Here is a 16314-nt window from a genome sequence, read left to right on the forward strand (position 1 = left end):
ATGCGCTGCTAGTGCAGAGTCGGTGTTCCCTTTTCCTGTCAGCCCATCGTTATTGTTTTCTAAGGAGAAAGCCAATACTAGAGGATCGTCTGAGAGAAATCTAGCGATATTGAGTCAGGTAGGAGCACTTCAGCTGAGCGCTGAGGTTGTTTTTACAAGAGATTTGCATTAAAATGAATCTGCAGTAAAATAAAAAGAAAGCCGTTTAGTATTTAAAGTGACAGCAATGGTGTTTTATATTAAATATTTGCAAATACTTTTGAAAATTTTTAGTTTCTATTTGACAAATTGTAAACAAACATGGACCAGGGGGACTTGCAAGATGTCACCTGCGATTTATGTTTTGACGCTAATGTGGAACCACCAATCCCTTTTTGTCCTTCATGTATTCAAAGGACTTTAAGTTATAGGGAAAAGATTTTTTCAGAGCCAGTTTCCTCTAAGTCAGCCATTGTCCAAGAGTCTAATAATGAGGGTCAATATATGCCGCAGCTTTCTCCCCAAGCGTCCCAAAGTTTACTGCCCTCACAAGCAGTGCCTTGCACTTCAGCTATAGTCCCTTCTGGGATTTCGTTACAAGACACAGCCTCTCATGTCTTCTACTATTTCTGATGCTCTGTATTTCTGAAGGAGAAATTTCAGATTCTGAGAGGCTGTTACCTCTGACGGACTCAGAAGTGGTATCCTTCAGATTTAAACTTGATCGCCTTTGTCTGTTACTCAGGAAGGTTTTAGTTACCTTGGATGACAGTGACTCCACATTGGTGGTTGTCCCTCAGAAGTCAAGTAAACTGGACAAATATTTTGAGGTTCCTTCCTATACAGATGTGTTTTCAGTTCCTAAGAGAGCTACTGAGATCACCGCTAAGGAGTGGGAGAGACTCTTAGCTAAGCCGTTTCCACCTTAGCTAAGAGAACTACTATTCCCATAGAGGAAAGTTGTGCTTTTAAAGATCCTATCAATAAGAAGTTAGAGGGGTTACTCAAGAAGATCTATGTACACCAGGGTCTGCAGTGGCAACCGGCCGTGTGCATTGCCACCGTCACTAGTGCGGCGGCATATTGGTTTGATGCACTGTCTGAGGCCCTCAGGACAGAAACGTCTTTGGATGAAATCCAAGATATGATTAAAGCTTTGAAGCTAGCTAATGCTTTTATTTTAGATGCTTCCCTTCAAATTATCAAATTGGGAGCTAAGATCTCAAGTTTCTCTATTCTAGCCAGCAGAGCCTTATGGTTAAAGCCTTGGTCTGCGGATGTGTCATCTAAGTCTAAACTTCTAGCTATCCCCTACAAGGGGAAGCCTTTGCTTGGACCTGATCTGAAAGAGATTATCTCTTATATCATGGGAGGGAAGGGTCATCTTCTCCCTCAAGATAAGAGAAATAAACAAACAAAAAGGACGACAGAGCAATTTTCATTCCTTTCAAAATTTCAAAGGAAATTTTTCCTCTTCCTCCTCTAAGCCTACATGGAGGCTCAGCCAGTCTTGGAATAAAGGAAAACAGTCCAAGAAGCCTATTAGTGATTCCAAGACAGCATGAAGGGCAAGCCCCCAATCTGGGACCGGATCTGGTAGGGGGCATACTTTCCTTCTTCGTTCAGACTTGGGTTTGGGACGTTCAATATGCAATAGAAATAGTCTCTCAGGGATACAAATTGGAGTTAAAAAGTTTTCCTCCCAGAGGCAGGTTTCTACTTTCTAGATTATCTGCAGACCAGACAAGAAGAGAGGCGTTCTTACATTGTGAAAAAGACCTCTCCGCCTTGGGAGTGATTGTTCCCGTTCCAGTCCAGGAACAGGGTCAGGGTTTTTATTCCAATCTGTTTGTGGTTCCCAAAAAAGAGGGAACTTTCAGACCAATTTTAGACCTAAAAAATCTAAACAAATTTCTCAGGATTCCTTCCTTCAAGATGGAAACTATTCGTTCCATTCTTCCCTTAATCCAGGAGGGTCAATTCATGACAACTGTGGGTTTAAAGGACGCGTACCTACATGTTCCTATTCACAGGGATCATCACAAGTTCCTAAGGTTTGCCTTCCTAGACAAACACTTCCAGTTCATGGCTCTTCCTTTCGGCTTGGCCACGGCTCCCAAAATCTTCACAAAGGTTCTGGGGTCTTTTGGCGGTCTTCGGTCACGGGGCATTGGGGTGGCGCCTTATCTGGACGACATTCTAGTCCAGATAAGTCAGGAAATCAAAGATTATCGATACTTGCTTAGTCCTTCAGTCTACTTCCCGGCCGTCAGTGGCTCAATGCATGGTGGTAATCGGGCTTATGGTAGCGGCAATGGACATCATCCCGTTTGCTCGGTTCCACCTCAGACCTCTGCAGTTAAGCATGCTCAGACAATGGAACGGAGACTATGCGGACTTGTCTCCTTGAATAACTCTGACCCAGGAGACAAGGGACTCTTTAATGGTGGTTGTCTATGGATCATCTCTCCCAGGGAACCTGCTTTCGCAGATTGTGACAACAGACGCCAGCCTTCTGGGGTGGGGAGCAGTCTGGGGCTCCCTAAAGGCTCAGGGAGTTTAGACTCAGAGTCTATTCTTCCTATAAACATTCTGGAACTGAGAGCGATCTACAATGCTCTTCTGGCCTGGCCTGGCCTCAGTTAGCCATGGTCCAGTTTATCAGGTTCCAGTCAGACAACATAACTTCAGTGGCTTACATCAATCATCAGGGAGGAACGAGGAGTCCTTAGCGATGACATAGGTAACCAAAATAATCCAGTGGGCGGAGGCCCACTCTTGTTGCCTATCAGTGATCCACATCCCAGGGGTGGACAACTGGGAGGCGGATTTCTTGAGCAGGCAGACCTTTCATCCTGGGGAGTGGGAGCTCCATCCAGAGGTGTTCTCCAACCTGATTCTCAAGTGGGGTCAGCCGGAATTGGATCTCATGGCATTCCATCAGAATGCCAAGCTACCAAGATACGGGTCGAGGTCCAGGGACCCCCAGGTGGAACTGATAGATGCTCTGGCGATTCCTTGGAACTTCAGTCTAGCATACCTATTTCCTCCGGTTGCTCTTCTTCCTCGGGTAATTGCTCAAATCAAACAGGAGAGGGCCTCAGTGATCCTCATAGCACCGGCCTGGCCACGCAGGATTTGGTATGCAGATTTGGTGGAGATGACATCTCTGCCGCCTTGGAGACTTCCGTTGAGGAAGGACCTTCTGATTCAAGGGCCCTTCCTTCACCCAAATCTAGTTTCTTTGAAGCTGACTGCTTGGAGATTGAACGCTTAATCTTATCCAAGCGGGAGTTTTCTCGCTCGGTCATTGAGACCGTGATTCAGGCTTGTAAGCCTGTAGCTAGAAAGATTTACCATAAGATTTAGCATAATATCTCTATTGCTGTGAATCCAAGGGCTAATCATGGAGTAGAGTTAGGATTCCTAGAATTGTGTCCTTTCTCCAAGAAGGTTTGTAGAAGGGTTTATCGACGAGTTCCCTAAAGGGTCAAATCTCGGCCTTATCTATTTTGTTGCACAAACGTCTGGCGGATGTCCCAGATGTACAATCTTTTTGTCAGGCCTTGGTCAGGATCAGGCCTGTCTTCAAACCAGTTACTCCTCCATGGAGTCTTAATTTAGTTCTCAAAGTTCTTCAAGGGGCTCCGTTTGAGCCTATGCATTCCTTAGATATTAAATTGTTATCTTGGAAAGTTTTATTTCTTGTTGCTATTTCTTCTGCTCGTAGAGTATCAGAACTCTCGGCATTGCAGTATGAGTCTCCTTACCTTATTTTCCATTCAGATAAGGTGGTTTTACGTACAAAACTAGGATTTCTTCCTAAGGTTGTTTCTGATAAGAACATTAATCAGGAGATTGTTGTTCCTTCTTTGTGTCCTAATCCTTTTTCTCAGAAGGAATGACTTCTGTACAATTTGGATGTGGCCCGTGCCTTAAAGTTTTACCTGCAGGCGACTAAGGACTTTCGTCGGTCTTCTTCTTTGTTTGTGATTTTCTCAGGAAAACATAAGAGACAGAAAGTTACGGCTACTTCTCTCTCTTTTTGGCTGAAGAGCATCATACGTTTTGCATACGAGACAGCTGGACAGCAGCCTCCCGAGAAGGTTACAGCTCGTTCCACGAGGGCTGTTGCTTCCTCATGGGCATTAAAAAATGAAGTTTCAGTGGAACAGATTTGCAAGGCTGCAACTTGGTCCTCTCTTCACACTTTTTCAAAGTTCTACAAATTTGACACTTTTGCCTCGGCTGAGGCCGCTTTTGGGAGAAAGGTTCTTCAAGCAGTGGTGCCTTCCGTTTAGGTTCCCTGTCTTGTTCCTCCCGTTTCATCTGTGTAATCTAGCTTGGGTATTGAATCCCATTAGTAATTAAGATGATCCGTGGACTTATCATGTCTTAAAAAAGAAAATTTATGCTTACCTGATAAATTTATTTCTTTTTTGACACGATGAGTCCACGGCCCGCCCTGTTCTTTTAAGACAGGTTGTGGGTTATTGTAAGCTTCAGACACCTCTGCACCTTGGCTTTTCCTTTCTCTTCCTAACTTTGGTCGAATGACTGGAGTGGGAAGGAAGGGAGGAGCTATTTAACAGCTCTATTGTGGTGCTCTTTGCCTCCTCCTGCTGACCAGGAGGTGAATATCCCATTCGTAATTAAGATGATCCGTGGACTCATCGTGTTAAAAAAGAAATAAATTTATCAGGTAAGCATAAATTTTCTTTTTATGCACTGTTTACAGTTAATAATTGATACCAATGTGTGTATAAGTATTTTTAATAATATGAAGTATTTAATTATGCATAATGATCAAATTAAGTTTTAGGATTTACAGTATAAATAGATATAACATTAAGTATTTATTTATTGTAGAAATGGTCAGATTTTTCCTTAAACTTCGTATAAAAACTTTAAGAACGTAATTCTCATATTGTATCAATATGCATTATTGGCAGAAGTTTAACATTTGTCACTAATGGGTTGATTTAGTAGGCAGCGTCTAATCACTTTAAAAGCTCATGGCAGGTTTGGGGTAGCTGTGTGATGCCGAAACGTGTAATATCCACAGCTTTACAGCTCTTGTTTTTTATTGTTCTTGTCCTTAAGCTGAATCTTCAATAAAACTGGTCTTTTTATTCTGTGCTCTGCAATCCAGTTTTTATCACTAGAGATACCCATCTATAACAGAATTGTGTCATTGTTCCCTGTTATAACTTCTTCTTTCTATCATGTTTTCTTATTTCCAGGTCTTGCCCCTTCTCGTTCTATTCCCCCCATGGCACTGGAGAGTGCCCCTTCTCATCCACTTCCTCCCAGAATTCCAGAGGAGCTCACGCGGAAAGAGAATTCCAATTATTCCTATCAGCAGATTAACTGTCTGGATAGTATTATAAGGTAATAGCTCTGTCATTAAATACATGTTTCATAACTATATAATTTTCTTCTTTCTATACATTAAAGGGACATTCAGCTCTTTTATCCCTTATAAATGTAAAGTATATATCAACAGTTAAAGGGTCAGTAGTCATTTTTCTGTCATGATTCAGATAGATTATGCTATTTTAAACAACTTTCAAGCTTCTATTACTTAATTTGCTTCTTTCTTTTGATATCCTTTGTTGAAAAGCATACATAGGTAGGATCAGGTGCAGTAGTGTACTACATGGAGCTAGCTGCTGATTGGTGGCTGCAAATATACCAAGAGAATAAAGCAAATTAGACAATAGAAGTAAACTGTAAGGTTGTTTAATATTGTATATTCTGATTCATGAAAGAAAAAAAATTGGGTTTCATGTCCATTTCACCTTTGCAAAAATTCGATGTGTAAAATAAATTTCCTTTGAAGCATTTAAAACTCATTTTGTTGCAAATATTTTGCACTGTTTTGTAGTCAACAGTATATTTTTTAAAAGCCCTTTAAGTGTTTCTGATCCTATGCCCTTTGCGGTGCTCGATTAGAGCTATATCCCTGATAAAGCAATCACTGTGTAGACTGTTGTAACCCTTTAAATTATTTGATATTAGAAAAGAGGGTTGAGGGCTGTAAATGTGGGTAGCGTATATTATGTTCACGCAGCTATATTAGAGTAAAAATATATTGATTACTTAGCTTGCTGAACATCAGAGTGAAAGGCTAAATAGTAACAATATTTACCAAAAAATGCAAACAAAGTTGTACCACAAAGAGAAAGTAATTTAAGTTCCCGCTATAGAAGGAACTTTAATCAGTTTAGCTCTATAGCAGGGGTTTATATATGCTCTAATCATCCTAACCTATTACTTGGGATTAGTTAGCAATTATTGCTGCGATACTTACTACTAGCATAAACATTATTACTGATCTATTGATTTGACTTCTCAGTGGTGAATGTTGCATAGATTATATACTCTGTAATAATCATCCTGGTTTATAGCAATTTGTAACCTGTGTGTGTGTGTTTATGTACAGTGTTTTTCACTCATAAACGGCTAGATTTTGAGTTTTGCGTTATGAGGGGTGCGGTGCTAACTTGCAAGTTATTGTCACCGCTCACTTCCCTACAGCGCTGGTATTACAGGTTTATAAAAACTCGGCGTTAGCAGGCAAAAAATGAGCGTAGAGCAAAATTGTGCTCCATACCGCACTCAAATACCAGTGCTGCTGAAAGCCGCGGTGAGCTGGTTTTACGTGCTCGTGCACGATTTCCCCATATATACATCAATGAGGAGAGCCGGCTGAAGAAAGCCTAACACCTGCAAAAAAGCAGCGTAAAACTCTGTAACGCAGCCCCATTGATTCCTATGGCGAAACAAAATTTATGTTTACACCTAACACCCTAACATGAACCCCGAGTCTAAACACCCCTAATCTTACACTTATTAACCCCTAATCTGACATCGCCGACACCTACATTATATTTATTAACCCCTAATCTGCCGCCCCCAACATCGCCGACACCTACATTATATACTTATTAACTCCTAATCTCCCGCCCCCAATGTCGCCGCAACCTACCTACATTTATTAACCCCTAATCTGCCGCCCACCAATTCGCTGCCACTATAATAAACATATTAACCCCTAAACCGCCGCACTCCTGCATCACAAACACTAGTTAAATATTATTAACCTCTAATCTGCCGCCCCTAACATCGCCGCCACCTACCTACATTTATTAACCTCTAATCTGCCGCCCCTATACTAAATTTATTAACCCCTAAACCTAAATCTAACCCTAACACCCCCTAACTTAAATATAATTAAAATAAATCTAAATAAAACTTTACATTACCTAAATAATTCCTATTTAAAACTAAATACTTACCTGTAAAATAAACCCTAAGATAGCTACAATATAACTAATAGTTACATTGTAGCTAGCTTAGGGTTTATTTTTATTTTACAGGCAAGTTTGTATTTATTTTAACTAGGTAGTTAGTAAATAGTTAATAACTATTTAGTAACTATTCTACCTAGTTAAAATAAATACAATTTACTAACTACCTAGTTAAAATAAATACAAATTTACATGTAAAATAAAACCTAACCTGTCTTACACTAACACCTAAGGTTACACTACAATTAAATAAATGACATAAATTAAATATAATTACCTAAATTACAAAAAAACCCCACTAAATTACACAAAATAAAAAAAGAAATTATCAGATCTTTAAACTAATTACACCTAATCTAATAGCCCTATCAAAATAAAAAAGCACCCCCAAAATAAAAAAACACCCTAGCCTAAACTAAACTACCAATAGCAGGTATTTAGGTATTTAGTAAATAGTTAATAACTATTTAGTAACTATTCTACCTAGTTAAAATAAATCCAAACTTGCCTGTAAAATTAAAATAAACCCTAAGATAGCTACAATGTAACTATTAGTTATATTGTAGCTAGCTTAGGGTTTATTTTATAGGTAAGTATTTAGTTTTAAATAGGAATTATTAAGGTAATGATAGGAATTTTTTATTAGATTTATTTTAATTATATGTAAGTTAGGGGGTGTTAGAATTAGGGTTAGACTTAGGTTTAGGGGTTAATAAATTTAGTATGTTGGGGGAGGCAGATTAGGGGTTAATAAATGTAGGTAGGTGCCGGCGATGTTAGGGGCGGCAAATTAGGGGTTAATAATATTTAACTAGTGTTTGTGATGCGGGAGTGTGGCGGTTTAGGGGTTAATTTGTTTATTATAGTGTTGGCGATGTCCGGAGCGGCAGATTAGGGATTAATAACAGTAATGTAGGTTGCGGCGATGTTAGGGACAGCAGATTAGGGGTTAATAATATTTATCTAGTGTTTGCAATGCGGGAGTACGGTGGTTTAGGGGTTAATATGTTTATTATAGTGGCGGCGATGTCCAGAGCGGCAGATTAGGGGTTAATAATTTTATTTTAGTGTTTGCGATGCGGGAGGGCCTCAGTTTAAGGGTTAATAGGTAGTTTATGGGTGTTAGTGTACTTTTTAGCACTTTAATTAAGAGTTTTATGCTACAGCTTTGTAGCGTAAAACTCATAACTACTGACTTTCAGTTTACGGTATGGATCTTGGCGGTATTGGCTGTACCGCTCACTTTTTGGCCTCCCAGGCAGACTCGTAATACCGGCGCTATGAAAGTCCCATTGAAAAAGGACTTTTTGAAAGCTGCGGTAATTACGTTGCATTACGGCCAAAAAAGTGTACGGTGCAGCTAAACCTGCAAGACTCGTAATACCAGCGGTAGTGAAAAAGCAGCGTTATGAGCCTTAACGCTGCTTTTTCACCCATACCGCAAAACTCGTAATCTAGCCGAAAGTTATTTGATTTTGAATGATTGTTACTGTAAATACTTTTCTATGGCAGAGTAAGGCTACCTTTCTCTTTGTGGTGCAAGTCTGTTTGCATTTTTTGGTAAATACCTTTAAATTATTTGTCCCCTTTTTTACCACATCCATCTGTTTTCTCATTATGGCTCTTTCTGCTCTATTTCAGGTACCTGGAAAGCTGTAACCTCCCCACCACTGTGAAACGGAAATGTGGATCCTCTTCCCATACCTCGTCGGAGGATAAACAGCAGACAAGGGAGAGTGACAAGGAAGGTGAGACTTAAGGAGGAGTGGAAAAGAAAATTAAAGGGATATGAAACCCCACATTTTTTGTGATTCAGACAGATCATACAATTTAAAAAACTTTCCAATTTTCTTTACCAAATTTGCTTAATTTCTTTACCAAATTTGCTTAATTTCTATGGTATTCTTTGTCGATGAAATACGTAGGTAGGTGTGAAATAGCTCTGTCATCTAGTGCTCTGGCTAATGGATAACATTCTTGCAAAACGACTACCATATAATGTTCCAGAAATGGGAAAGCCCCTGGGCTTATTTCCCTGATTTTCAACAAAAGAAAATGGGGGGGGGGGAATGTAATAGAAGTAAACTAGAAAGTTGTTAATTTCATGCTCAATCTGAATCATGGAAGAAAAATGATGGGTTTCATGTCCCTTTAATGGAAGTCATAAGGAGATAATTAAGGGAAGGAAAATATTATTGGGCAGGGAAATTAGAGTGGTGTAAAGTAACAGGTGTAGATGATCTTTTAGCACTTTCTGAGGATATCACCTTTTCATTGCTAATGTATGTCTCTTATCACCTTATATTCCATTTCAGAGCCCACCTCTGGTGCCACCCATTTGCCTGACCTGCCTCCCCCACCAACACCCTCTGCAGTTGGCTCCGCCCCACTTGCTCCACTCCCTCCTCTCCCCCCCAGTAAAGCAGAGAGTATGGTCTCTATCACCAGCCAAGGCAGCTTCAGCAGCACTATTGTCCACGTGGGAGACAAGAAGCCGCCAGACTCTGGTAACTTGCTAACATAAAGTATCTTCTAACTTCCTATGGCTTGTGTATGTATGTGATGAGCTATAGGGCGATTGGAAAGACTAGTATATGTACGTAGATATATAGATGGATAGATAAAAAGTATTATTGTTTTTTCCACTGGAGATTCCAGATAAGGATTTGCAAATGAGCTCAATGCCTCAACTTTCTGGCTCCAGTTTTCTTTTTAAATACAGACTTGAAGCTCATTTGCATAGCATTACCCACAATCCCCTGTTCCCGTTGAAACTTTCAGTTGAACGTTTCTATGGAGGAATATGCAAGTAGGCAGCGTGTACTTGCCTAGAGCACTATTTGGCAGAAAGCACTGTTACCATCTAGTGTCCTTGCAAATGCCTAGCATTGTTAAAAGCCTTCTTGCAAAACTGCCGTATAAAGCTCCAGGCATGTGCATGATCCTAAACTTACCTTATATGCTTTTCAACAAAAGATACCAAGAGAATGAAGTAAATTTGATATAATAAGTAAATTGGAAACATTTTAAAATTGTATGCTCTAAATAAATTATGAAAGAAAAAATTTGGGTTTCATGTCCATTTAATGACAATGTTGATGCCCTACATGTTTTTTGTCTATTTTTCAACACAACACTAATACGGATATGACTGCTTATATAGTTAAAAAAATAAGTTGTTTCACTGATGTTTCTTTGGTCAATTTTATCTTGATAATTAATTTATTCCCTATTCATATTTAGGTTTTTTGTATTCACTTCTATCACTTTTGTTCTCACTTTCTTACAGATATTGTACAAATGGAAGAGTCCCCATGCCCTGCAGCCCCGACTCCTCCACCTCGCCCACTAGGTCTGACAAAGGAAGTGTTATCCGCACACACACAGAGGGAGGAGCAGGCCTTTCTTACCAGAGTACACAATCTAAGCCAGCTCAGAGTATTTGACACCCTAAATGCAGCGGGTTGGGAGGAACAGAGCCACCACCCCTCTCAAGGTCATTACCTTCATTCTTCCTTCTCCCTATCTTGCATCTTTTTGTCTAATTAGTTTATCCCTTACTATTCATTGTACTTCTTTATTGTTTCGTATAGATTTGTTTTCTCTCATTACTATAATCTTAACTTCCTTTCACTTCCCCCACAGGTAACAAGCCTCAACGTATGCGACACCACCGTGCCTCTCCTGGTACTTCCCAACCTGCATCTAGGGGAGGATCAAATGCACAAGGTCGTCGGAGCAAGAGTGGCAAATCCAAAGCCAAACGCCCAAAACCTGGCAAACCACTATCCTCTCCACCTATACATCCCCTCCAACAACCTGAAGCACCTCTTTTACCCCCTTCAACTCCAGTCATGCCTGGGTTCCAGATACCTATCTATCCCCCACATGTTCCTGCCCCTGATCCTTCCCCACCACTTCCCAGATACCCCCTTGTCACTCCTATTGTAGCTTTGGTGCTCCCCAATTACCTCTTCCAGCCTCCCCCTATTGCACCTCCTTTCTATCCTGGGGTATCTGGGTTCCCTCAGTTTCCTACACCTGCAGAAGCCCCACCTCTTGCTACTCAAGAGCCTACACCAGTACCCATACCTCCCCCTCCCACACAATTGTGCCCTCCTCCCTCCCGCTCTTCGTCTTTGCCCCAGCCAGAGCTCTTTCAGTCACGTTGTAGCTCCCCGCTGCAGCTTGACCTGCTACAGATGGAAGAACTTCCACAGCCAACAACAGGAACAGTGGCTGAAGTGGAGGTAGAAGAGGAGGCAAAGTTAGGAGTCTCTCCTACTAATGCAGCAGGGTCAGGGGGAGCAGTAGGAGTGTCCATTGCAGGATCTGGGAGTGGAGAAGAGGACAGGCAACCAGAGAACTGTATGGTAAGAATTAAGTTATTTCTTGAACTTACTCCATCTTTCTTCTCCCCCCACCACATATCACTCTTCCTCTTTTCCAACAACTTGACTCTTTTCTACATGCAGGGAGATCATCAGGAGTCATCCTCTCATAATGATGCACTCTCAAGCTCTAGTGATCTGTTGGATCTTCTGCTTCAAGAAGATTCATTCTCCGGAACAGGTTCTGCTTCTGGTTCCATGGGATCTAATGGAGGGAGCACGTCAGCTTGTGGCACAAGTAAGTAGAGTGCTGGTATTATAAGTAATTGTAAGCTTAATGTGTCCATTATCCATTACAATTTACACTGACATGTAACATCAAAACAGACTCATATATTGTTTCACACACAAATTCACAGCACTCCACTGGCTACCTTAAAGGGACAATCTAGACCCAATACATCATTTTGATTACTTATTATTATTACATACCAGAGAAGCATCCTGCAACTGGTCCCACATCTATAAGGTTGTAAGAAGTTTGTTAGGAGCTGAAAATGGCCACCAAACTCCGCCCACCTATTGTGTGTATACTTTGGTATGTTAAGTTTCTCCAATCACAATCGATTTGTGAATACGTTTTCCTACTTGCACACACTGATTTGTGCTTTTGCAATTTGAAATAGCTAACTGAAAAGTATTAAATGTGCACTGCTAAACTGCATACAAGATAACAGCTAACTGGACAAGAAGAAAGCTGTGGGCAGAGCTTGGCAGACATTTTCGGCTGCTAACAAACAATGTTTATTTAAAGGTTTCATGAGCTTCTTTACAAGCTTATAGATGTGGAACCCGTGGTATGTAACAATAAGTAATAATAATAAGGGTAAGTATTGGCTCTAGACTGTCCTTTTAAACACACTTACTTAAAAGGAAGTTTAAACCCTTAAAGTGGTCATAGTATGGAGCAGAGATGATTTCTATAAGTTCATCTAGTTTCAATCATATCTATAACCCACATTTCCTCATGGACAAATAAACCTTTCTGTAAAATGTCAGTGTTGCTTGGATTTTTTTTTCTATTTTCTAGTCTGATGGTAAATCTATGACATAGTCAGGGACAGTTTGTTTTTTTATATCTTCTGTATTATCTGTACCTTGACACTAAGCATGATCGTTTAATGATACAATTAATGTCAGTCCTACTGTGGCTGAGAAAGCTAAGTTATCTGAAAGTTTGTAGACAGGTTAGCATACACCTTGTGCTCAGGTGTGCCGATAACTCTATGGGGCCAAGGACAGTGCTGAGTAGAATTCTGACAGCTCATTTGCCTCTGCAGTAACACCTGATATATACAGCTTCTCTTGCTGCCACATACTGAAAACAGATCACTTAAAGCCCTCTACAGCTTCACCAAATGCTGTGTCATTCTTTTAGCTGATTCGCTGAAGAATGGATAGATGAATACGCTTTAGAATAGCATAGAAATTGGAGCAACTCTGAGTTTTGGATCTGGTGATGATAGAATCACTGAGGCCATTCAGGAATGCTCAGCTGACTAATAAAATCAAATGCCTGAGCCTAAAAGTAATGCCTTGCGGGGTGCCCCTTAAAAATATCTATATGGAAATATGATAACATTTTAAGCAGATAAGAAGTCATACTATAGGGACATTTTCAACTCAATACTTAAATAGTGACAATTTCCATATGAACATTCCAAAATAAAACTAGTGAGACACATTGCTCTAAAACCAATATAATATAATGATAATTCACTGATTTTGTTTGTTTTCTTCATTAAGGAAGTAGTGAGAGCAGCAACACCAGTAAATACTTCGGGAGCATTGACTCCTCAGAAACAGACTTGAGAGTCAAAAAGGCTGAAAGAGAAGAAGAGGAACGTGAAGTTATTCGATATGTAATGCAGGACCCACTCTGGCTGCTTATGGCTAATGCGGACCACAAAGTGATGATGTCATACCAGATCCCACCCAGGTGAGACATATATCATTTTTGTGCATGCTTATATATTTCCTCTCAAGGATTCTTCCTCCAACCCCCTCTTGACATGACACCATCACCTCCAGCTTGAGTTCACCCCATGTCCCTTCCTTTATAGGGACATGGAAAGTGTCCTTCAGGAAGACAGAGAGAAGCTGCAACAGCTTCAGAGACATCAGCCAAAATTCAGTGAAGAGCAGAAGAGGGAGTTGGGGGAAGTCCACAGCTGGATGCGGAGAGGCCGAATCCCCAAAATCATGAACATCACCGTGAGTATACTAGACGAATAGATTGATTTATCCATCTCTATATTATGATAAATGTGGAGAGAAAATCAGCTGAGTTGGTGGGGTTCTGGAAGTAAATAGTTTGTTTAAAAATAAAACTCTCATTCCTCCTACCCCTGTCTGCAAATATACTTGCCTTGAACCTGGAGGGTTCTTTGGGATTTATGATATTGGTATAGCTGGCAATTGATAATATTTTTCAGAGAAAGAAACAGCTCAATATATGTTTATTCTACTTTGTAACTCTGCACCACATAGCTCTTCTGGTGTAGTTGCTCAAATGCTTCTGTCCCCATCAATCACTATTTGGCCTTTGGGAATCCTCCAGAGACAGGCAAGTACTTTTTGGGGTACAAGTCATAAGGTTCTGGGGCTTCCCCCACTCTCCAAACCTTTCCTACTCCCCAGGAACCCTTCCATCCTTATGCACAAAACCTCAGCCACTTACATATCCTTATGCACTCGCACTCAGTTACTGTTTCCATCCTTATTCAAACCCCATGAAGTCTCCTGCTCTTGCAAATATCCAACAGACACTCAATTGCATACTCCCACAGGCACCATTTATTGTGGCTTCCTGTATAAAGCAGTAATTTGGCTAGTGTGCATGTTATGCACAATTAGCAAGTTAGGTATGTGCAATAGACAGTGTGCTAGAATAAATTTGTAGCCATACAAATCTTAAAAGTACTAAAAGTGCAAGTTGACAAATGTGTGTTTAGGAAAAAAATGTAATTAGCAATGGTTGTAGCCTCCCCATGAGCCATTATCAGTATGTCAACCGAGTGTTCTATACTTGGTTACCTAAGCTTAATTTTGTTATTTTATTTTGAGGCCACACCTAAGACTACTTACTTTTGGTAATTTTTCTTTAGTGTTGAATACAGTTTTTCTAACTTTTCTATACTCTTTTTTTTCCTCCCATTTCTCAGTCCTGCACTGGCTGTTTTCCTGACTCCTCCCCAGCAGCTCCATATGATGAAGATGTAGACCTGTCCATAATGATGGAAGAAGGTGGTGAATACCCGGCGACTGGGGAAGAAGGAGCCGGCGATGTTGTGAGTGGCTAAGAAGTTAATGCCTTTTTCACAAATTCTCATTAACCAATCTCAAGCTGCCTTATCTTCTGCCCTGCTTCAAACAGGAGAAATTCCAAGGACAAATTCATATTTTCCGCCACCTACGGTTGCTAGGGAAAGGATTATATATGACGTAATGGTCAGTTCCCATCACAAGCTTGGATTCTTCAAATTCAGGGCTGGCACCTAGGACAATCTCAGATTCCCTTTCATAATCTCTTAATAGAGTGCAAAAATGGAAGCTGTGTCCTGTGGTGATCTTGGAGACAAAATGAATGGTATGTGCTACTAAAAGGATGAAAACCTTTTGTGAAATATTTTTTAATTGTTTAATTTATGGCCAGTGGGAGGGATCATAAAAAGTCCCTAGAGAGTGAATCATTTATGTGTCAGCTATTTATATTACATTTTTCTCAAATTATAAATAAAGTTATTTTGTTTTTTTATCTTGTAAATGAACAAGTGTGTGTTTTTTTATTTCTAGACTGGTATCTCTTCTGTAGAGGCTAAATAGTCACATATAGATGATCTTCTACATATACTGTGTAGAATATAGCAGGGTTAGATTTATGAAGCCAGGAGTGTGAACCTACAATTTTCAGAATTAAATTACAGGAAAGGAGGGGGGGAGCAAAGTAAATAAAGAATATTGCAAATATGTTTTTAACATGGATAATTAAACAATTTATATTGCAATCTGAAAAGAGGTGATTCATATGTATGTAATAACATGCAATTAAAATTAGAAATAAGACATTTCTTTCTAATGACACAATGAGTCCACAGATCATCTAATTACTAATGGGATATATCACTCTTGCCCAGCAGGAGGCGGCAAAGAGCACCACAGCAAAGCTGTTAAATATCACCTCCCTTCCCTCCCACCCCAGTCATTCTCTTTGCCTATGTTAGAGCAAGGAAGTGGTAAAGTTAGGTGTTAGTAAAAGATTCTTCATGCAAGATTTTATAATTTTTTTAAGTGGTGCAAGATTGTGCTGCTTTGTTCTAGGGTGTAGCCGTAGTCCATATCAGTCTCTTCAGTAGAGCAGTGATGGCTTTAGAGCAATGGGAACTTGTGGGACATAATTCTCACTGCGCCTCCCATATAGTGTATGCTGCCCTAACTCTGAAAGCCTGAGTAAGATCACTCAGTCTTTTTTCTCTCTCCACAGGTCCATGGGAGGGAGAGGACCTCTCAAACCTAGTGAGCTGCCTTGCTGCCTGGCAGATCTTTGAGGTAAGTGCTGCTTTATTTTCTTTTTTAAGACACGATGAGTCCACGGTTCATCTAATTACTAATGGGATATTCACCTCCTGGTC

At 40.2% G+C, this 16314-nt stretch overlaps 1 protein-coding gene across 4 annotated transcripts in view; it reads left to right on the top strand.

Moving 5' to 3' along the window:
• Nucleotides 1-15449, top strand: part of PER1 (period circadian regulator 1) — a 57051-nt gene extending 41602 nt beyond the window's left edge. For all 4 annotated transcript variants that reach the window (XM_053718280.1, XM_053718284.1, XM_053718282.1 and 1 more), the window contains 9 exons: nucleotides 5223-5370; nucleotides 8934-9040; nucleotides 9608-9799; nucleotides 10582-10788; nucleotides 10938-11665; nucleotides 11768-11921; nucleotides 13430-13622; nucleotides 13747-13897; nucleotides 14848-15449. In XM_053718280.1, coding sequence (XP_053574255.1) covers nucleotides 5223-5370; nucleotides 8934-9040; nucleotides 9608-9799; nucleotides 10582-10788; nucleotides 10938-11665; nucleotides 11768-11921; nucleotides 13430-13622; nucleotides 13747-13897; nucleotides 14848-14985 — 2018 coding nt within the window. In that variant the 3' untranslated portion in view covers nucleotides 14986-15449. The remainder of the gene's footprint in view (nucleotides 1-5222; nucleotides 5371-8933; nucleotides 9041-9607; nucleotides 9800-10581; nucleotides 10789-10937; nucleotides 11666-11767; nucleotides 11922-13429; nucleotides 13623-13746; nucleotides 13898-14847) is intronic.
• Nucleotides 15450-16314: the final 865 nt, after the last annotated feature.

Source organism: Bombina bombina, chromosome 6 (genome assembly GCF_027579735.1).
Source record: "Bombina bombina isolate aBomBom1 chromosome 6, aBomBom1.pri, whole genome shotgun sequence".
Taxonomy (NCBI): domain Eukaryota; kingdom Metazoa; phylum Chordata; class Amphibia; order Anura; family Bombinatoridae; genus Bombina; species Bombina bombina.